Source organism: Amia ocellicauda, chromosome 23, assembly GCF_036373705.1.
Source record: "Amia ocellicauda isolate fAmiCal2 chromosome 23, fAmiCal2.hap1, whole genome shotgun sequence".
Classification (NCBI taxonomy): Eukaryota; Metazoa; Chordata; class Actinopteri; order Amiiformes; family Amiidae; genus Amia; species Amia ocellicauda.
Window position 1 is genome coordinate 5,369,843 of NC_089872.1, and position 23,315 is coordinate 5,393,157.

The following is a 23,315-nucleotide window of genomic DNA, read 5'->3' on the forward strand; positions in this document are numbered from 1 at the left end:
ATAGAAAACCTACTCACTCATAACCCGCCTACTGTAACCCTTGATCACGAGAAGGCTGTTGTGAAAAACATCTCTTGACATGCAAATGAGGCTTTATTTTTGGCCCGCGCGGCTTCGGCCGATTCGCACTTCAAGGGTTCTTCGCAGCCCTCGCGTGGTCGTCTTCACCTGGCCTCCCCTCTCTGCTGCCTGGGGTGGCGGTGTCACCTTGTGTCTCAATATGCCGATGCGCAGAGGACCCTCTCAACACGGCTCCTGCAGTGACGTGAGAGTGGAAGGCTCCCTGGGTCCGCCTGCCCCTTGTCTTACAGCTCAGAGAGGCTTCTGGGGGTCCATGGCTACAGGCCTAGGCCTAATGGTTGCCTTCCCTCTAGACAATATAATTCTATGTTATAGCAGCAAGGAGATCAGAGAGTTCAGTAATACACATGAAAGTTACTTGGGAGGTGGGGAAGGATATTCCTAGAGAATCTCAGCATTTTAAAACTTCTACATTTACCATCATATGTAACTGGTCAATGTATAACTGATGCAAGGTTATTGCAACAGCGTTAGATTTGCTAGCTTTTAGAGTTCCTTTATACTGTCAAACCAGTAAAAGGCCAGTTTTACAGAGGGCTTTTGCAGAGAGATCATATATGGGTTCACGTCTCAATTGTACAGCGACCATGAACCTAAATCTGCACTCATAAGAGTCATTAGTCAGTTTTGCATTTCACCATCGGGGATTTTCAAAGCTTAAGGGCAGAGAAAATGTTCAATACACCATACATGGCTTTCTAAGCATTCCACAGTAGGTACGACTGCAGCTCGGCTCTGTAAGGAGTTATAAGCCCCTTTGACGGTTATGGATTTAGCACAACGTGTAATATATACATATTATACACAAACCTTGTGCTGTTCTTTAAACACTAATTTATAGACAAAAATGTTGGGTTTATCTTAACAGTGGAAACCGTAAACCCAACGGGATGGAAGTCTGTGTTGATTCATGAATAAAAACAAAAAACGATACCAGCAGTAACACTGTGCTTTAAACTTTCTCTAGGGTTTATTGAAATCTAACCCTCTGTGCCTTTTAGGAAGACCCAGTCTGAGCTCCTGAGGGGTTGCATTTGATTTCTCTGAGTGGAAGCGGTCGCAATTTGAGAGCATGAGCCATGTTGGTGCTGTGGCCCCCAGGTTCATGCTCGAGATTCCTGTTAGTCTGGCCAAAGGCTGCTGTGTCAGAGGCAGGGGGACAGAGCTAACTGGCTCCCACCAGGGCAGCGGCATCACGGTGAAGGCAACAGAACCGGAGGGTCATTTTCACTAAGCAGGAAACTAAATTACAGTTCTCTGGAATTTGGGGAGTTAAACCTACATCTTCAATAAAATACATTTAAAACAGACATAATTATTGTATTTAAATGTGATTTTATTGATTTATTTTGAAGGCAAACTGAAAGCTTCACAAATAAATGCATTTCTCACAGTCCCATTCTCCCAAGATTTACAACCATGCCAGAAAGTTCATGTTAGAAGTGATTCCCCTACACCGGGGATTCCCAACCCTGGTCCCTACCCTGCTGTTTTTTTTTGCAACTGATTTCTCAATTACTTAATTGAACCCTTAATTCAAGTAATTTGTTTACATTTGACTGTTTACTACCCTTCCCAGACACTGGCACGCTAACAAAGTGACACTAAAAAAGGGTCCAGTCCAGACCCTTCAGGTGTGCCTCTCCGAACTGTGACTGAGCAGCTCTGGAGAACGATACCTCCTCAGAACTGCTTAATTGGTATAATTGCCATCGCGTTATTCGTCCCTGCATATTGGAAGAAGGCCTAATCGAATTTAATGCAGCATCCAGTTAAACAGTTGCCATAGCAACTGGGCCAGCCTGGCATCGTTTGCCGTGCTGTAAAGTGAGAGGGCTGCCGAGTCCCTGACAGCTTCATACTGGGTGTCTTTGGTTTCAGACACAGGCACGGCCCCCCTCTGTCCGACAGTGATCGGGAATGTTGTTAAACACACAGCCCAGTTCCATGTTTACAAGCCAGTGGTCTCAATATCTCAAACTCAGCTACATAACCTGAACTGCATTTCAGAGCAAGAAATATCCCTAAATTGATGCTGCAATAGACTGGCTAAATTATGAGCAATACTAGGTGTATTTTTGAATCTCCAAATCATGTCCTGGGTTCTCAGTTTTTGTAAAGAAAAGAGTTGCAGGTGTCTGGAACAAACTACCAAGTATATATATAGCAGCACATTCCTTCAAGAAACAGCAGCATAGAAGTATGGGATAGATTTAGCTACTATAAACAACTGAGTTAATGCCTAAATGACCTCAGCGGTCCTAGAATGCAGTGCAGGAAAGGCACAATGTACAACAAAGTACAACGTTTTTTGTTTTACATGCCCAACAAAACTTTTTTTTTTTGTTACAGCAGTTTTCCTACTACATTTCAATTAAAATACTGCATATATATTTTCTATCCATTAGAATTATTTTAGTTTTACTTATGTAGCTTAATCCTTCATCACACAACAATCTATAAAATAAGAAAAACGTTTTGACTTAAGTTTAGTAGTATAATGTACATATCTCTATAAACTCTCATGCAGCAGATTTTTCCTCATCCAGAATATTTCCCATTACTTGTAAAACTTAAATGTAAAGTTAATTGTATCCGGATTATACACTAGATTAAAAAGCAAAACAAACGAATGGTGGTTTATTTCTATCAGACTTTTCATTAAACACAAAACGCACGACACACGTCAAAGCCACTAATTTATTGTAGGCTACGTCACTTAATTGCTTCCTGGTTATGCTAATTGGAAGCAATGTGCACTACTTTATTACGGTTAACTAACGATTCGCGTGTCCTGTTGGCAGTTTGCTAGGACAACCACTATAATGTAATAGCAACTGTCGTAACTAGTATAAACCAGCAAAAACCGTCCAAAACCAATTGCAAGCTCTCAGGTAACAGATACTACACATCTGTCCCCGCATGCAGCCGCACTCTCTGACCCGCAGTATCTCAGCGCTGTCGCTTTAAACGCGACCAGCAACCTCCTCTCCGCGGTGACGTCATGATGAGCGCAACCATTTTGGCATTTATTCTAATGACCGCGGCCTGGCGTCCAATGGCGGCGCCGCTCCGGGCCTGGGTGGCCAATCGCGGCGCACCGCTGTGACTCACCAAAAAAGGAGAGCGAACACCATAAAAGGAAACATTGTATCTCTTTATATGGAGGAAAGTAGATCTCGGGCTGCGATATCCGTCCACGCCAAGATAGTTCAAAATAAGTAAAGGAAGGCTTTCCTCTCACCGTGGCGCTGGTTTAAATCGAGGTGGGGGGTTTGGGGGGCAGATCGGGCCACCGGGGACAATTCGAGGTAGATTTGGGGGGAATGTGCATGACTTTAATGGGGAACTACACGACGAGGCGGAGTGATCTGCAGGGCGTGATGCGCGTTTTCCTTTTGGAGAAAGTGCTGCGAGTTTTGGAAATAGAGGAGGTTGAGCTTGACTGCGCCGGGCGGAGGGGTCTTATGGGGCAGCATCACTTCTAAAACTTACTTCTGCGCTTCTAAAAGGGCCGGGGAGCCTTTTGGACTGGCCGGGCAGTGTTTTCTGGCTTGTTTACCTCCGTGCCGGTTGGTGTATGTGCTGCGCTGTAATCACACCAACACGCACCGGCGAGCGGCTGGCTTTTTAAAGACACAGTTGTGTTCACAATATAATGTTACCTAGCCAGGCTGGGTCGGCACCAACTGGAAACGGGGCATCGTCGGGCAGGGGCAACACGGGACACGGTTCGGGGGTGGTTGGGAGCGGGGTCCGTCCCGGCTTGGTCAGAGCAGGGTTAATCGGAGTAGCGACTGGGGTCAGCGGCGGGGTTGGGCGATCGGGGGACGGGGCTGGGATGTTGGGGGGAAACGGGACAGGAGGGGGTTCCCGAGGGGTTGCACGGCCGGGGAATGGAGCGGGATTGGTCGGATTGCAAGGGACGGGTCCGGGGGGCATGGGAGGCATGACGCCGGGAGTTCCCGTTCCCGGGGGTGGGAGGTATGACCCGGAAAGGGAGAGCACGCCCCAGGTGTACAGCGCCTCGGACGCCGATTCGGAATCGGGGGATGACGACGACCCCATGGGCGCAGCCGGGGACAGCCGGCGAGGGGTGAAGCGGGAGAGGCCGGAGATGGAGTCCGCGGTGGTGGGACAGGAGGCCGGGGTGCCACCGGGGGGATACGGAGGAGTGGCTGGAGGTGTAGCCGGTGCAAAACCTGGGAAAAAGACGCGAGGACGAGTGAAGATTAAAATGGAGTTTATCGACAACAAGCTGAGGCGATACACGACATTCAGCAAGAGGAAGACGGGCATTATGAAAAAGGTGAGTAGCGACCCGCGGCACACAGGCCTGAGCAGAGCTGTCACGGAGGTTCATAAAGTTACCCGGCGGTTCCCAGAGTTCACTCGGTAGATGTTCACGACACATCCAGCTCTACAGAAACGCACACTAACTTTTTTTCTTTCAAGACTGAGAGCTAGGCGAGTAGTAGCCGTGCATTTAAGTTTGCAACTCGAGGTGAATGGCACTTTAAATCGTCCACAAACGACTACAACAACATTCAGCTATTAAACCAAGGAACTGTCCAACAACTCCCAGGGTTGATCAGTGTTGATCTTTATCCAGGGAGACAGGGGCGTCCGTCACGCTGTGAAAAAACAGTCCTGATTCTACATCCTGCATTTTGAACGCAGATCTTGTTCAGGTTGAAGTCTGGAAAAACCACAGATGTGTGTTTAGAGATGTGTTGGGGGTTAACACAGAGCAGCCCCACAAATAATAGCGGACTGGGCGCACGTCTCGTCTGTTTACATGCGCGCAGGACTGGGCTGCTCTCCACGTGTAGACCGGAGCTGCGGGACTGCCGCTCCTGCGCTGCTGCTGCTGCTGGCGGGCAGGGGGTGGGAACTACTACACACTGAAAACACGGGCAAGTGCTTTATATAGAAAGGAGCAACTGGCACTAACACCCCCCCCCCCCACGCCCCGTTTGACCTGTCAGTGTTTATATCTGTAGCTGGTACGTAGTAACATGAGATTCAACAAAGATGTTTCTAAACATGTAAGTGCAATCTGATAATGGTAGTGTCAGTGGTGATATTAGGGTCATAATATTGGAGCTTTTAGGTAATAGAGAACAGGTGACCACCAAAATAAAGCTTCTAATAGTCGTATTAAACTATTTTGTTTTTCTTCATTTAACCATATTCTTCATATTTTAACCCAGGTTTAGCCCAGGTCTAAGGCGTTTTCAAGAGGGAGTTAATGTCATTCTGAGCCACTTGTTGCTTTGAGTGTATAACTCATCTTGGATTGAAATTATTCGATATTAAACATCCCTGCTTGGATATCTAGTCCTGAGGACCACATGTGTGGTCTGGCATCCCTTCCAACTGTGCATTTAATAACGTAGGCTTATTAAAATCTAAGCTGAACACATCTCATAATGTAGTCTTTTTATTTATTCATTTATTTATTTTGTCTGCCCTCAATGGAACGGGTTATTGCTGCCCCATATCTGTTCAAATCATTCTTTAATGGTGTACCAATTAGTGATGAACAGACAGGTGGGAATTACTTTGTTACTCACTCGTGCAAGAAGCATTGTAAACTGTAGCCTACATACCCCCAGTTGCTTCAAATTGAAGATACCTCATCACTAAATTACTGTACCCAAAAGTCACACTGCTGATGTCTAACCCTGTGACGTCTGAAAACAAATAAAAAAGAAAAGGAAAGCTGGAATCTAGCATACAGTTCAATAAGAATAAGATGGGGAGTCTTGAGGACTAGCGCTGATAAATTCTGGTCAACATAACAATCAACTACACAGGTTAATTATTCAAAAAGAACATGATCTTTAGCCATGCAGTGTAGGTGGACGGAGGCACACCAGGTCCAGGTTGATACCACTGCCCCACCCGACTCAAGCGATTGTATCATAACACCACCACAGTATTAGGCTAATGCCTGACCATACAGTATTAATCAGTACCTCCACCTTTTCATCTAGCTCTGGGGATTTGTGTTGAAACCCCCCCCCCCACGGGGAGGAATCTCTTTCACAAATCAAAACCACATTTAAAAATAAATTAAAGCAACAAAAAAAAAAGATGCAAAACGGAGAGATGAGAAACTGCTCTGAGATGCTATCTTGTATCCTGCCGTTAGATGTGATGTATACAAAAACGTCATTTCATCTCGCATCTGTGTTTTCATCTTCAGCTCATCTCTCCCCCTTGCCTGCGTTTAATAGCAACACTTCTGTCCTTTCCGAAGGGGCGCTTGAGTTCGGTATGTTCTTCAACTCGGGATCGTATGAAGTGCAGAGGAAAACGCTCTTCTCTCTGGTACTCGTTGTTTCATGAATGTTGTTTGCAGGTATGAGGATCTCGGCCTACATCTGGCGCTTGACTCCGTTATTGCCCATTGTAGCTCCAGCTCAAAAGTGTCCCACACTCTCCTGTTCCCTTCCTTCACACTGCACCAGTTCGGTCAGAGTTGAATTTGTTTTGAAGGAAAGTTTTTTTTTTTTTTTTTTGCTGTCATGGTTGCACCCAGCTGTTGCTCTCGCCGTGACCAAAATGCATCATTGCCCTGGGCTTCATGGTTGAGTTGGCAGATTCCCATTTCTTACAATCCCTGTGAGGCCAGTCCGAATCCAGTACAAACAAGACCTGTGGTGCATCACTGTTTGGCTTACTCGTTTCTTAAAGTGGTCGGTGTTGTTGGCATTGCACATCCGAGCGCACACAAATGTTCTATTTTAATTTTCTCCTGCAGTTAGCATCTGTGCGGGTACTTTGCTGTCGCTTCCTTCAAAGCCACAGGCCCTGTCTTACCTTGAGTTTTCAAAAGTAATGTAAATGTATCTATAATCTGTAGGCCTTAATGCCAAATGGTAGGAATGGTTCCTCACCAAGATGGACTGTATTAGCTTACCATGGAGTAAGCTACATCCTGTGGTACTGCGTACGTACATGCACACTGGGCGGCCCGTGTAACGAGTGTCATTCGTTCAGCTTGTGTTCAGTAGGAGAGTAGAATCTGATTCTGAATTCTGATCGTGTCTGAAACCTGGAATGTGATTGAGTTTGGGGTTTACTAGCATGTTGAGACTTCCACCTGCCTTCGTCTGGAGCTGAGCACAGTTGCCTAGTTGCCTAGGCTGAACCTTGGCCAGAGAGTTTCAGGAGTGTGCAGGTCAGTAGTGAAGTGCTGTTTGAAAGGAACCTCCTGTCATCTCCTGGCGCTGTGCCTGAATCGGTCCAGGACTCTCCCTCTCCCTCCCCTCCCCCAATCCACATGCTCTGATTTTTCTTGTTCATATCAAATCCTTCCCTCCAGTCCATGTACACATCCACACACAGACTGAGGCGGCCTCGCATAGTCACTGTGATTCCTGCTGGACTCTTCAGATGAGGCAACGTTCTAAAGCCAATTAAGCCAATTATTCTCTTAAGCCCTTAAAGTCTATCTTCATGAAATCTCTGTACTCACAAGCACAAGCTTAGTGAATATGGTGGGAAATATTTAATTACTGCATATAGAGTTTTATTGTCTGTTAGGCATTGAGGCTCTTAGACAGTCTATACAACTGCTGACTTGAGCATGCATTTACCACAGGCTTCTGTTAGGGATTTTTGTTTAAATAATTTCCAAATACCCTTTTTAAGCAGTGTGTTTTTGGAATATGTTGGCAATGACTAGACCTCCATGTGTTTTCATTACTTGAGCAAAGTATGAGAGTTTCTTAGAATAATACATGGTACAGCAAAAGGTGAAAGCGTTGACTGTTAAAAACGTAGGTGGTGTGTGGAGATAAAATAACTTGATGTGCGAGCACAGCAGATAATCTACAACTTTGAATGCGGCTTGCATCATTTTGCACTGTGTAGCACTGCTGTTGAGCACATTATAACGCCACCTTCTCTGCAGGCATTTCAATTACTTAGTTGCTTCTGAAATCCCTGTGTTCACATTCTGATGCACTTTTCCAAGATCCCAGGCAGATTGGGAATGGCTGGTTGTAATTAACTTGTACTTGACTGACTTTGAGGGTGTTCAGAGGTTTTTGTAAAGGTACAGAGGATAATCGCTCATTCCTTGGGGAAATTCTTCACCACACCGTTATCAAATCAGCATTGAAAGGAAAGCTTCTGATTTATGAAACCTGAAAAGGCATCCCTTTCTTTGTAGTATTGTCAATAAATTTAACACGTCATTATTAATATTAATTTATTTTCTTCATCTGTGTGTGTGTGTGTGTGTGTGTGTGGGGTGGGGGGGGGCGGTGGTGATTGTCTGTAGCCACTAATTATGTATTAACATTTCTTCCAGTATACCAATAAAAGCTGTACAAAAAAGTAAATGTGTATTTTAATTTAAAATAAGTGTGCAGGTCAAAGTTTAAAGAAAAGGCTCCAAATGACTTAAAGCATATATGTACAGCCTCCACATGGGAGATTTAGGCAGCTCCCCAGGTCCCTAGCCAGAAAACTACCCCAATGGCTGTAACACTAAAGATTGTACACTGATAAAAGGAAAAGGAAGTTCTATTGCAGGTGACCTTACTTTCAGCAAGCTGCAATATATTACAATGGCCATGACAACCCACCACCTATCCCACGTGGGCTCCAGGCACCAGTGATAGTCTTCAAGAAATTTGAGCTTCATCTCCTGAATGATGCAAAATAAAATGCCCCTTCCATAAGATGTATACATCCAAGTTTCTCTATTTGAGAGAGGAATGAAATACAGATCACATCGGATCTTATAATTGTAGCCTCCTGAATGCTGTTCAACAACAAACAAAACCTGTAGTTCTAACAGGAACTGCTGGAAATAACCCTGTACCCCGCATCCAGCAGTCTCGCCGTGATTACTAAGCAATGGTGAACTGAGACGCATTGGGTACTTTGTTTGATATGATTCATGAAAGTGTGTAGGCTGTTAACCAGTTACCTGTTGGGAGTTGTCAAGATAGCGCCGGGACACCAAGAAAAGAAACCCGAGGTGTGCGTCTAGGCATGGTCACGATTTACTCGGCTTCATCTAGCTTGCCAAGACTAGGAGCTGTGCTATTGCTCCTTTGAATCTTGAGGATATAAACAATTATATAAGCTTGGCTTCCTGCCTGCACCAATAGACGTGGAGATAATTTGCTATCATTATTCATGTTATGCCTCTCAAAGCCATATGTGGTGTGATTATATTTTAATATATATATTTTTTTTCAATCCTTTTGTTACTCATGGTTTAGTTTGAGCAATTTGTGCTACATGGCTCTTCTGATCTGTTACCCCACTTATTAATCGGATCAGAAGGCATGTAGGCTCGTTTTTTCCTTTTCCTACAGTTTTATCGCTTAATCCAAACCCTGTTTATCAGTATTTCTTGACAATGTCCTTGTGGTACTGTAGGTTCAGCATTTTCTGTTACTGACTCATCCTGCACAAAAAACACCCAAAGAATGAAACCATAAACTGTCTGACAGACTGTATTTCACATTAAGGGGGAGGTCCTCTGAAAGTCTAAAGTTCTTCACTAGTTTAGTCACTTCTCCTCCCCGGTCTCTGCATAACATCTCTGACTTCACTTCCTGTAGTAGTGTAGTCATGGAGAGTAGGTGTCTTCTGATTGTCAAAAATGAAAATCCAAATTTCACCAAAGGAATGTTTTCTCCCTCTTCACATGCTATCAAATCGGACAGAGTAAGCCAGTCGGGGCGGTGCGGGGGGGTTCAGAGACTGGTAGAGGGGTCTTTCTATTTCCGACTGCTTCCCAAGCTGACGTGCTCTCCAACTGCCGATTGTAATCTGGCCGATCCTGAACGATGGTCGGTCATGAGGAGGAATGTGTGTTCGCTCAAACTGAGTTCTTTCCATCTGCCTTTGAGATTGTTGAGCTGCTCACTGTGGCCTTGGCACCTGGCCACAGCCCCCTTGTATCAGGTCCATCTGCTGGCTGTGTGTCCGTCTGCAGCGTTGAGGATGCTAATAATCGAGCCAGGGTATTTTAAAATGGCCCTGAAATGAAAGCCTAATTGGATACCATTATACCAACATTGAATACATGCTGAATGGTTTTTATTTTATTTATTTAGTTCCCAGACTTATTTCAAGTGACTGTTATTGTGTTTTTATTTCCTGCTGGAGCCTGGTTTGAGTAGAACAGTCTCTCTCTCCCTGTGGGGTTCAACTTCCTAGATTTATCGCAGCAAATCCCTGCAGTCCTGGCAGCAGGCGGGACTGTTTTCAGGTGCTCTGTAATGCAGGTGTGTTCCTCTGTGTCAGTCATATGAGGAAGTGGAACCCCTTTGTTGAAGGCTTTTTAAACTTTAATTCCCCCTTCCTCTCATTGAGTTGGATATTGGTAGGCAGTTTGATGTATATCTCCTGTATTTTATTTGTTATAAGACAAGAGGCCTTGAAAGTCTGCTTTACACGAGGCGTCTGGGAGTACAGATACTGTGAGTTTCATGAGCAAGATCCTTTTATTTTCATTGGCCGTTTTCTTGTTCTTGTAGCCATGTTGGCAGGGCTGTGTTCATCCAGACAGCGGCTGTTTTAGCATTCGCTTACAACACAGGCTACAGGCGCTTCTGTCTCGTAAGGGCAAAAGTGGGGCACTTCCCAAATCACAAAGTATGCTGCCATCCTGATGGGGGTAAAAGTATTAACTTGTATATTCCAAAGGATTGACCTTTCAGGTCATCTGTAAAGTGGATGCAAGGAGGAGGAAAATGGAGCTGGCTTATCAGATGAACGTGGGAGAAGTCAAAGAGCCCTATTTATAAAACCCGTTTTCATGCAGCTTCCTTGTGAATTTGATTATTATATGTGAAAGAAGAGTGTTATAGAGTTTCCTGAATTGGGGGCAGTAAACATTGTACACTAATATTGGTCATATGACTTTCTATGCTGGCGAGTCGCTTTCACTTGCTCTCGTTGCACTTGTTTCAGTGGTCTTGCGAAGACCTGTCTAGCCACGTAGATTAGTGTAATCTGCTTTAGAGCGCTGTTTGTTTGCAATCCCAACCCAGTTTGGGTGATTTGAGGAACTTTCTTAGGGTGGCGACAAGATTCTTGGATCCTGAGGGACTTGGTTAAATGTGTCTACATGAATAGAGAATTGCAAGGAGATAGGCGGGGGGGGTGGGGGAGGTACAAACGCAAAACCACTTCCTGTTTATATGTGTCCATGCTTACAAAAATATCATGCTGTTTCCCAGTGGTTTAGCTTTGGTGACTTATTTCTGTTCCAGTAATGGTTTGAGCCCCAGTCTTAAAGTAAAATAAATCTGCATCTGGCAGGGATCCAGTGAGTTTAACCTCATGACCTGTTCTGCTCCTTGACTAGAGCGATCGATGAGGTGGGGTTGGCAGGTTGTCTGCTGGGTGTTGTTCATCACGAACTCCATTAACAATAGGCGCAGTGCTTGTCCCTCCGAGTCCTATCTCTGTGGTCTCAATTATCAGTTTTGTGTTTTTCCTGGAGTTGGCCCATGTTATGTTTTGCGAGTCTGTTCTTGACAGCCCACAAGCTGCAGCCAGTGCGTAGGAGATGCCTCTCTCTGCTGGTGATCAATGAGCCCTTGTCCTGCAGGGCTGTGTAAACACCCAGGGTGTGGATGCCAACTGTAATGTGCCCACCCCCCCGATCAGCAGCGTAACATAACGCACGCTGCCGTCCTGATTTAGTGAGAGCTGCAGAAAAGCAATTGAAGCAGGACTGCAAAGCAAAGCTAGCCTGCTCCAATACTGAAACTCTGTAGGCCGGCTGAGGTCCTCACTTATTTGCTGATAAAAGGTGTGAAGATATTGAGAACAAAGCTTGCACAAGGTTTCAAGATAATCACATGCTGCTTTTAAAAATATATTTGGGAGTTTCCATCGGTGGTCTCTTGCAAAACATTTATTTAAAAAGCTTGATCTGTGCTCCACGCAGAGGCTCCATCGACTCGAGACGTTTCTGGGAAGTACCAAGAGATTGGACCAGCACGATGGGGATGAATGACCTCTTGGCATTCATGACCTTTCCTCTGTTCTGATTTTCCTCTTCAGACTAGAACCAAATGTTTTTAAACACGTTTTATTGACCGATGGGCAGACTTGGGCTGGTAAAACAAGCCACTCTTCCTCGCCCCCTCTGACTTCACTCTGGCATTTCTGGCAAGGCTGGATGGTGGCAGTGAAACGTTTACTATATTGAATAACTGCAGACGCCTTCTTGCCGGGCTTCCAAAAACAACAAAATAACCCCAAACATAGGATGGCTAGTAGTGCATCACATTACATCAGCACTGGGCTATTTTGTGTGTTTGTTCTAAAGCATTGTTGGCAGAACTCCCCAGATATTCCAGTGTTTATGCACAGATAAAGTATGTAACCTCTAACAGCTACAGCATTGGATGCCATTATATTTGTTTGTTTCATGTCCTTAGCACCAGTTTCTCACAGAACTCCCTAGTTTGTGGTTTGATTACCAGCATCTCTATCCCAAAGTGGCTCTTAAGGTTCATATCCACTATGGCTTCTGGGATATGGGCTGAGCCTTGCGTTTGGGTGTAGCGCTGTGCATTTCAAATAATCCAATAACGATATCACTATTTTAAACCCTTGTATCAATGTTTACTTTTAATTGTACTGACATGAGACAGTAGAGCAGCACATGTAAAGAACTTCAAGATGACCTAATAGATAGACCCTTAAATTAACACTTATATTGTGTGGCGCCTACATTTTACAGGTTAAGCTTTTCAAAATGAAAAATATCCGAAGCTCATGCCTTACTTTGTTACCGTATCATCCACTTTACTGGGTTGGAAAGTTAAACGTACACCACCTTGTTTCTCCCGGCTTACCCGTCACCACAAACTCATTTCTGGGCCTCGGGGCGAATGATTGTTTCGAGAAGCACATGAGAGGAGGGCCTGGTGAGTGAAACACCGTTCCTGAACGCTGTCTGTGCATTGTGCCTTGATTTAAAGAGATCTGTGGTTCATAGAAGGCACGTTATTGATTTAAAAGTTCTAAATTGTCTTAAGTGATCTTGGAAACACTTCATGGCTTTCCTTCAGAACGCACACCAATGTTTACACTCTGTACAGTGTGTGTTGGAGGCAGTTTTCCTTTACCTGATCTACTGTCTGTAAAAAAAGCAACCAGCGTTTCCTCTTGTTTGACAGCTTCTCATTAAAATGCACGAGAAAGTAAGGGAACAGTGATGTAAAGTGGTCGCTAGAGCTCCTTCACTCTGTTGCAAAGTGTTGTTTAGGACTGTTCTGGTGCAGGGTCTTGGTGTTGGAGAGACGAGGTAGCTGGGCTTACTGGAGTAATCGGCCCCTATGCAAATACTTGCTGGGAATTCCCATTTTTCCATGAAAATGACTTTTCCCTTCAGGGCTGCTAATGACAGAGAGAACCATCCTGTGCACATTAATGTTTCTCCCATTTCACAGAGTCCTCCTGGGCTCAATGGCTTGGCTCTGTAGACTGGGAAAAATCAGTCTGCATATGCCACATTAAATATACATTCTAATTACATAGGAGTAAAGAGGCAGGCTGTCTTTGTTTATCTGCTGTTCCTGCTCGACTAAGGTAATTAGTCATACATATTTTATGTAATATTAGATTTTTGGCATATCTTTTTTTAATGCTTCGCAGGATTACCCTGACCCGAAAGGTTTGCTTAATACACGAGTTGGTGAGACTGGAGGGGATGATGGCCTTAATGAGTCCCTCAGGATGTCATTTTTAAAACTGAAGCAGAGACTTATCCTAAAACTGTCATCCTGCTGTGTTACAAAGTCTTGAAGTCATGTCTGTGATTTTTCTTCATACGCTGACAAGTTTAAAGTCCACCGCAAAGACTGTTTCATAGTGGTTGTTGTACAACAGGGTGTACAGCCTTGGCATTTGGCTTCCGCATAACACCATGGGTCTGTGTTTCTGTGTCTATGGCAAACCACATGTATGTTCCTGGAAGTTTTTGTATATTTTGTCTTTAGTTTGTTACATTGAATAGGCTACTCCTAAAAACCAAATGTCCAAAGGAATTGATACATAGGCCTTAGAAGGTTTGTGGCTTCATTTATTTATGCATTTATGCCATTCAGCATGTTACATCCATTCATTTGTCGATGTCTGATTTGATTTTGACATGTCAGAGGTTTCTCATCTCAGTCTGGCCTTATCCACTTGGATGTTTGTGTGCTATGAGGATGGAAATGTCCCTTTATGGAATGGAGCCTCCCATTGCATAGCTGTTCAATCCATCTTGGGATTTATGAGCTGCAGCATCCTTTAACATCAAACTGAGGAAGTGAAGAATCATATCAGTCTCACGGTCATTTTAACTTCCATCTGAGAAAAGAAAACTAGAAGCTCATATCCAGCACATAGTGTTTGCTGATATGCATAGGAGGCTATTGACCATAACCTAGTGATTGTCTGCTCTCCAGGGCCAGGGTTGGACACCTATGACGGTGGCGTCCTATGCAGCAGACCCTTGTTCCTAGCTCAGGTTGCTCGGCAGTGGGCGTCTAGTTTCCTAGCCTGTGATTGACCTGCCTTCCTCTTCTCTCTAGGCTTACGAGCTGTCGACATTGACAGGCACCCAGGTGCTGCTGCTGGTGGCGAGCGAGACTGGGCACGTGTACACCTTCGCCACGCGCAAGCTGCAGCCCATGATCACCAGCGAGACGGGCAAGGCGCTGATCCAGACCTGCCTGAACTCCCCCGACTCGCCGCCCCGCTCAGACCCCACCACCGACCAGCGCATGAGCGCCACCGGCTTCGAAGAGACCGACCTCACATACCAGGTGTCTGAGTCGGACAGCTGCGGAGAGACCAAGGTAGGGTCCCGTCCGGTCCCGTCCGGCTCCATTCACGGTTTCACTAGGGCTTTACTGGATGCCAAAAGTGAGCTGTTCTACTAAAAGTGCATTAAATGATTGCTAGTGCAACAAAGGTAATCCCGCCCCACCACCCCCCACATCACTCTTGCTTCCTGTCAATGTCGGTCTCTTTCTCTCGTTCTTTTTCTTGTAGCTTCTCTTTTCGCTTGCTTGCTGTCCCTTGCGGTCTTCAACCTACAAAGGAGCTACTGCAGCTACTGTACCTTACTTTTAAATACTTGTAATCTGTATGTATTGAATGTATGTGGAGGTTTTAAGAGATCTGGGATTTCTTTACCATAGCAACAACGTTTATTTTTCAGTTTTGCAAACCAGTCACATAAAGCCAAGTAACTTCTGTGCAAAATCATGTCTTTGAGTTTGGATGGTATGGCCAGGCTGATGGCACAGTCAGATTTAGCCAGGGTGCTTGTAAAGGAGAACTTAAAAAGGTAGGTGGCCAGGCTGATGGATGTAATTTTGTTTTTTAATCTCGTCTCGTCTAATCAAATATTCATGAAAAACATTGGGTTAATATGGGATAGTGAGAACAATTGTGATGGCTCTACTATGCATTGCATTAAATATACATGATGGCATCATCAATATCTTTTAGTGGCAGACCGTTAATGCTCAAAGCTGAAGCCATTCATTATTGAAAAGGTTCTCTGCCCTTCATCACTCTCCTCAAATCTCCATTGGTCAAGCAGCCCAACACTGAGCATCTGTTTGGTGGAATTAAATCACATTTTTGTAATCCAGTGTCTCCAAAATTGTACGATTTAGATTGACATCACAAGGACGTATAGCTTAATGAGGTCACTTCAGACATTATACTTGATAATTCCAAATAAATAATTCTGTACAATCCAAGCTCCAGAATTAGACGGCACAATCAAACCACTCTTTATATTAATGCTGTTAAGGGGATGGAGTAGGTGGTGTTAAGATCATTTTTGATTTTAAATACTGCTCAGTAGACCTTTAATGTAACCTTTCTTGCTTAGTGTTTATACTTTTTGTGTATCTATATCATATTTATTTATGTATTTATTTTAATCATTTCAATGAGATCAGCCAGTTTTTTGGTATAAAATTGTAGGCTTAAACCCAAAAGCTGTCAAGCCTCAAAAAAGCAGAGTTTTCCAAAAAAAATGCCCTCGTTGTTCTGGTAGGTTATGTAATATTTTGCGTTTCTTCTCATGGGTCCACACAGTAGCAAGTGATGTGTACTCGTTAAGAGTAAGGATTATAATTACTGATAATAAATAAAGACATGACGAAGCATGACTGCGTAATTCAGTTAAAGGGTATTATATATATCATTATATAGATTATCATTTTCTATAGAACTATAGACTTTTGTACCTGGGCTACTGACTGCTTCCTAATGATTAACCTCATTTCAATTACATCTTTGTATGTTTGTCATCCTGAATGTGCTACAAAATCGGATCTTTTCCATCAGTCCTGTCTGTTATTCTGGGTTCTCTACAAGAGCCTATGAGAAAAGCAGTCTTGTCTTCAGTGCAGTAGAAGAGCCCAGCAGCATCGCAAAACCACTAAGCTGTGGTTAATAATGAATAGAGCCCACAAAGTGAATCCTATATTGGAGCATTTTGCTAAATTCGTCTTGGATACATTCAGAATATTTATATCCAAGCTATTTCCTTTCCAAAGCATTGCCAAATCTCATCTAAATTGTACCAGGAGACATTGTTGCGCTCTCGCATCGCAATCCATGATGTCGAGTCCCTGTCTTTGCATCGTGAATGCAAAAGCGACAAGGTGCACAGAAATGCTGAAGCGAATCCTCTTTGAATTCACTGGGGTTCTCCTGCGCTGAGGTGCAATTGGAAATAATGTGAAACCGCGTTCTTCCTTTTAAAGAACAACCAAAAATTGTAACCACACTACATTTTCTATATGAGCTTGGTTGTGTTCATTTATATATTTACAGACCCTATCTGCACGCCATAGTTTACCCATACTCTTAGAACACCACTAAAAACACTAACACTGTGTGTAAGCAGACTCCTTTGTTGTAAAGCAGTTTGAATAACCCCCTCTCTCCCCTGAACTAACCTATCTCAGTCCCTCAGTGTGTTTGTTACCTGTTAACATTTAAAAGCGTTGTGCCAACCTAGCATTTACTTTTTCTTCAATACAGCACCACTCGAAACAAACACATTCTAGTACATGAGTTGTAGTCCCTCCTTCGTTCTATGGCTTGCCCTCCTGCAGTTACAGCCTGTTCCAAGTTAAATGTGAGTGTCCTTGAACAATAGCATCAGCTGCCGAAAATCATTTTGGTCATTTCATTTATTTATTTCCCCTTAACAACAGGTTAAAATGAGACTTTGATCAATACATGAATGGAGATTTAGTGAACCACTCCCTGTACTGCTGCTGTAGCTTTTAGAAGTCAAGGATTTTTCTTTCTCTTTCAATCCCCCACCCCTCCTGTGTGTTTGGTTTGACATCCGGCAATGAAATGGTGCATTTGGTTTACAGTGGAGTGTCTGCTTATTAGCAGAGATTGTATGATCTTGTGTGGTTTGCCACTGCCTGGAAGTAGCCTCCTGTAAAAGGCAGGTGCTGGCAGATTTTTCACTTCCTTACGTGGTCTAATTTAAAAAAAAATGCAAAAAGGGGGCAACATCTGTTTATGTACCGTTTGATCTGCTTCATTGCGATATGAATTTTGTTGGCGATTTGAACTGTACAACCCAGTACACGAATGTATATAGAGACACACACAGCCAACATACACAAGCACTCTCCTCTCATTGATAAAAATTTGATTCTGCCTCCATGGCTATATATGGTATGGTTTCCCTGCCTGCTTTCTTGGCAGCGGCCTCTCACATTCCTTATAAGCTGCAGCTGTCTCTGTCTTTGGTGTCGTGTGATTTTTTTTTTTTTTTTTTTTTCTCCTATTTAGTAGGGTGGGGGTAGATTGAGGTTGGGGGATGGGGGATGGGGGGTGGGGTATGGGGGGTGGATATTAAAGAGGGCAAATGGAATGGAACATTTGGCAGAAACATTCCCTGGGATGTAATATATTCACATTGGCTGCTCGGGGCTCTGTTTTGGAGTCACGCATGCTGTTTTAGAGGGAGGGGAGCAGCCAGAGGAAGAGGAGGTGGCAGTGGTAGGGAGGGTTAAAGTTTAGACTCCTATAAATGTCTACAGGCAGAATGAAGAGATGTGATCATAAAGTGACATGACGACAGGTTGCATCAGTGGAGGACTAACATACAGCCTTTATTTGTGGTGTTTTGTGCCTGACGTTCCTCCTGATTTCTGTATTCAAACATCATAATTCGTTTGTATATGACTTTATAATAACATTTTGAACTGCACTGAAGACAATTTGTAGGATAAACTCAACGATTTGTGAAGGTCTGTACTGAAATTGCACTTGCTGAATTACAAAAACAAACTCAAACATGAATGTTGGTACGATGGCCCAAACCAGCAGATGACTCAAGGCAGTGCAGCCTGGGGTGAGCGAGGGCGAACCTTCAGTGTTCAGAGTCTGTGGTTCTCTAACTTTCGAAATTAACTAGTTTTGCACCCTAAGACTTATTTCAAGTATTGCCACACACAAGTGCTAAACAGAGGTGTGAGCCACAAACGTGAAACATGACTTCCTCCTGTAAGTGACTGGAAGTATTTAATGCCGGCGATGGCAGAGTTGCTGCTTGTTTGACCGCAGATTGACTGGTATATAGGGTGTGCACTTAATTGAGGAGGGGAAGTGGATTTTCGTCCGTGAAAGCTGCACTGCCCCAATGTGTTTTTTGCCGAACAGGTAACCAGTTATGTTGCCCAGAGGCAGTTATCCTTGAATTTTGAGGTATACAGTTAAGGGACCATTAAGATTGCTGTAACTGCCTTGTTCTTCCATAATCTAGTTTTGCAAATTAGTTTTCCATCTTCCACAGTCTATTTATCTTGGTTGTCCTTTTTCATCCTTTCCAGTACATGCTGGAGACTGGTCAGACCTGTGCCCCAGTTTAAAACCTTTAAAAAAGTCATGCAAGTTTAGTTGGTCTCTTAGGGGTCAATTGTCATGTTGAAAAATGAACCTCTTCACCCACAAAGCACCTTGCTGTGCCCACTACAGGAGAATGACGAATGGAAAGTGATCGCTCCTTTAGAAATGTCCCATTCATAAGACTACAGGAAAATAATTTGGAAAAGGTTCATGATTTTTCATATAAATGTATTTTGTCTGATTCCTGCTTGTTGCAGTAGGATTTGTTACTATGCCCTCTAGCTCCATCAGTCCTGCTGGGGGTATCTAAAAGACCCTGACAAAACTCGTATTGGGTATAAAAATAAAATGAGAGCATTGCCGGCAGGACAGATGCTGGGAGCATGTATGCGAAGTGGTTATTCTGCGATTTCCTTTGGTTTCATAAATGTCCTTCATGAAACTTCACCTATGTATCAATGCCTGCATTTTAATGTCAAATGCTGGGCTTTAAGTGACTAATTGTAAACTGGTAAGACTGAATTATATCTCCGGTGTTATAAAGACATGCTTTAACCAGATGACCTTGCACTTCAGCTCTGGCTCCAAGTGGAAATTTACATCTGATGTGATTGAAACAGTGTCTAATTCATATAGCCAATATTTGAACCATGGAATAAAAATAATATAGCTACAATGAGATTCCCCCCCATTTTCGATTTCTGGCAATGTGCATGTTTATTGCTGCTATCTATGTTGGTCAATAATGACATTGAGAGCTATCTGCATGGCAGCAACGGAGCTCGATAGCAAGGCAGTCTCAAAAAAATAAATGAAGGTCCATCCTTATCTATTTAACACTGCTGTGGTTGATCTTTTCTCTGGGTGTGTTCAACAAACTCTGAAGATAAGTGTTAAGATTCCAGCTGATTGAATGGAGTCCAGACAGATGCTGTGTATATCTTTGTAAAGTGTTGATTTATTGATCTGGACTTCAACTATATACAAAGTCTTAAGCTACTGGAAGGTTTCAGAAGATTTTGAGGATTAAGAGAAATGGATCTAAAGATTTTTAAACTACATGGTATGCCTAGCTTATTTCTTCGAACAACCCAATGAAATTCATCTGGATTGATTCTGGTGAATCTGCAATTTGTTGTTTTTATTTACTCCACAATCCGTGGGTAAGCATAAATAACATGCTTTCCTAATTCTTTGGAATGACTTGAAAATATTAGAATAGAGCTCTGGCAACAATTAGGCTTGTAACTAGGAACCAGATGAGATAGTCGACTGAATGGCCGATCTTGATAAAACATTTCCTGCCATTTAATCGCCTAATCTCGTGGAAGTAGAACTTCTATTATAGCGGCTTATATCTTAATGGTTAGGGGGAAAAAAATCTCTGATTTAAAGCTATGTATATGAAATATGTTTGAATACAGTCACCAGCATATAGGGCTTTCCAAAGTGAGCCCTAATGAGACATCCCACAGCCTCCGTTCCAGTCTGCCTTTACTTATTGTCGAGGTTCTGTCGTATCATTATTTTAGGGGGCAGTTATTGTTCAGGATCATTGCTTCCTTTGGGTAAAGAAGATGTATAGGATGTAATGTTGCTCAGTAGAGCTTCCATTAAACAACAAGGAGAAATGGAGATATTGGTGATGCTGGGACTGGACCAGGGAAACCACCAACTTTTGGAGTGGTAGAAGGTACCCGTAAAACAAATTTTGGCAAAGGGATTTTTACTTTTAATCGATTTGAATTCATCAGATCACTTTAGAATGAATCTGCCACAGTGTTGCATTTAATTTTTATAGGGCTGTGATGGTTTGTCCACATGCTCTGCTCCCTCCGAAGCTTAGCCATTGCACAAGTGTCGTGCTCCAGACTGAATGGGAATTTAAGATCTGTTGCGGATATCTCCCCTCGTGCAACAAACTGAGATGAGCAGTGTACCGTTTCCATTGCAAAAAAATAAAATGGCATGCTTGCTTAATTTAGAGTAGAACACGCAACTGTTGAAAATTTAAGTATTCTGATTCTATTTGCTTCAGTGGTATTTTTTATTAAATCCACATAGTTCCCACTGTAGTGCATTTTAGAAACACCTGGAATGCTTTTGACCTTGACCATGACGGTGTTATTTTGTCCTATTTATAAGGAGTACAGTCTGTTTGTGGCCAATTTTTTATTTATTTTTTGTTCAGTCTTCATCTACAAGAGTAAAGCAGGCCATGTCTACATAGCTTGCTTTTCTTTTGGTGTCTTTTCTTAATTCTAAAGGTCTCTCCAGTTTAGATCCACTCAATTTAACTTTAAACCTGTGCCACACGGTCAACAAACCCATTTCTAGATAATCATAACGCTCTCTCACCCCCGTTTTTCATCAGAATTGCACACGGTCTGTGAGGCTATAACTCTGACACTTAAATTACAAGTGTGTGAAGTGTCCTGGAGTGAAAATGGGAACATTTTCACCTTCTGTTCATGGACAGCCAGATCAAGTGGAGATGATTGGGGCGGGTGGTGGGAGAACTGGAGTATATTTCATCATTTTTAAAGAGAACACTAAATGGTGTGAGAAATGTAGATCCCTTTTTTAATACCAAGAGTAGGATGTATATCCCAATTTTAACTTTACTTGAACATGTGTTTATAGCAGATGCACAGTAATCAACCTAAGCAGAGGGGAATATAGTTAGCAAAATGAAAACTTTTATTTTACCTATTATGTCTTGTGTAATACACACAAGGAGTTAAAAGCTCCTCTAAGCTTCTGTAAGGGAGTTGATTGAAATTCGTGTGTAGTACAAGGGTTGAACTTGACTGTCTGCATTTGTTAAATGTACCGCTTCTTGGGAGAAGAAAAAACTGAAATATTTGTTGTAAATCCATGCACAAAGTGTCAGATTCCACATCAATTGTTATTCTGATGCACGTAGAGATCAAAACTAAACAAACATGCATGCTGCAAAACGTGTCCAATCTGGTGTGTATGCATTTAGTTTTGAAAGCTGCAGGCTGTTCTTCAAAGTGTTTTCTTGTGCAGCGTTTGTTTTCACCTTAACATTCAGTATAAATCCGATGCATGCAACTCTGCAAACTGTTATTCTTAGTTGGGCAAGTTTCATCATGAATCCATTGTATTACCTCTTCGGAGATTTGAACCTTTTCACCTTTGATTTATTATCCCCCCCCAGGTTGCGGGGTGCAATTTGTATAGGCTGTGTTTGCAAAAAAAAAAAAAAAAAAAAAAAATCAGTGCAACATTTTATAAGGTCATGAACCCCAGGATACCCTTAATATGGCAACACTTTTGTTAATACTTAAACATGAAACCCTGAGGGACACAGACAATGAAACACTCTTCTGGAGGACTGTGTTTTAAAGCAGCCAGAAAGTGTCCTTCAGCGTGGATGATCTCCCCTCTGTTCTCTAGAACAATGCCTCTATTGGCTGGGGGAAGGATAGAGGGTGACAACGGAGTACCATTGAGATAATGGAAAGTTAATTTGCTTAGATATGCACCCTTATCACAAGGCTGCTCCTAAACTGGGTGTCGAGAGAGGGAGAGGGAGAGGGTCTGAGCAGAGGAATCGCAGTGCCAGGGCAAGCAGTGGATTGTGGGTATGGCACCCCCCTTTCCTAAGAGCGACAGACCAGGACACCAGCCATTGGCTGCCCTTCTCCAAATTGGGCTGCCTTGCCTTTTTTAGCAGTCCCAAACGGAGCTGTGAATTCCATATGGTTGGCAAGCTGACAGAGGGAGACGGGAGCCAGCAAATGGGAGATTAAAGCTGTGACAGGAGGGCAAGCTATACGATTGTCTCGCTGATTTTAACCCTCCACAGGTCAGTCTGGACTCGGGCTTTAACATCTTGGATTACTGTGTAAAATCCTTCAAATTTTCTGATTTTATAAATCTGTATAAACATTCTCCCTTATCATAGCAGTAAAATAGAAATCTTCCCTTTACACTCTGAAGTGATAGTTATTTAATCTTTCTAAAGCAAATCTATTTGTTACATCATACTTAACTTTATTCTGAAGAGAATGTTTTGGGAATTGGAACCCCAGTGACTTTGCAAAAAGTGTATCAGTGTAAATAGACTTTTCAGTTTACCTCATGTAAAAAAAGGAAATAAACCCTTTTGTATATTTTAAAAAATGCTATATTAAACAATACAAAAAAATGCACTCTCTCCTCCTCCTCATTGTGTAAATTCAAACTTTGAATACAATGCATAATGAAAATGTTATTGATAACTGTAGTATATAGATGTGATCCATATTGTCAATCGGGAAATGGTATTCCCTGACTGAAGCAGGAAGTCTTGAGTAGCCCTTGTTACGGGGATGGGT

The 23,315-nt window shown here is 43.0% G+C and overlaps 1 protein-coding gene across 4 annotated transcripts in view; it reads left to right on the forward strand.

The window, feature by feature from the left end:
* Window positions 1-3,385: 3,385 nt before the first annotated feature.
* The window catches only part of LOC136719372 (serum response factor), a 38,135-nt gene continuing 18,205 nt past the window's right edge, over window positions 3,386-23,315 (forward strand). For 2 of the 4 annotated variants that reach the window (XM_066697294.1, XM_066697295.1), the window contains exons 1-2: window positions 3,386-4,390; window positions 14,658-14,924. In XM_066697294.1, coding sequence (XP_066553391.1) covers window positions 3,740-4,390; window positions 14,658-14,924 — 918 coding nt within the window. In that variant the 5' untranslated portion in view covers window positions 3,386-3,739. The remainder of the gene's footprint in view (window positions 4,391-14,657; window positions 14,925-23,315) is intronic. The other 2 variants (XM_066697293.1, XM_066697296.1) reach the window with 1 other exon arrangement.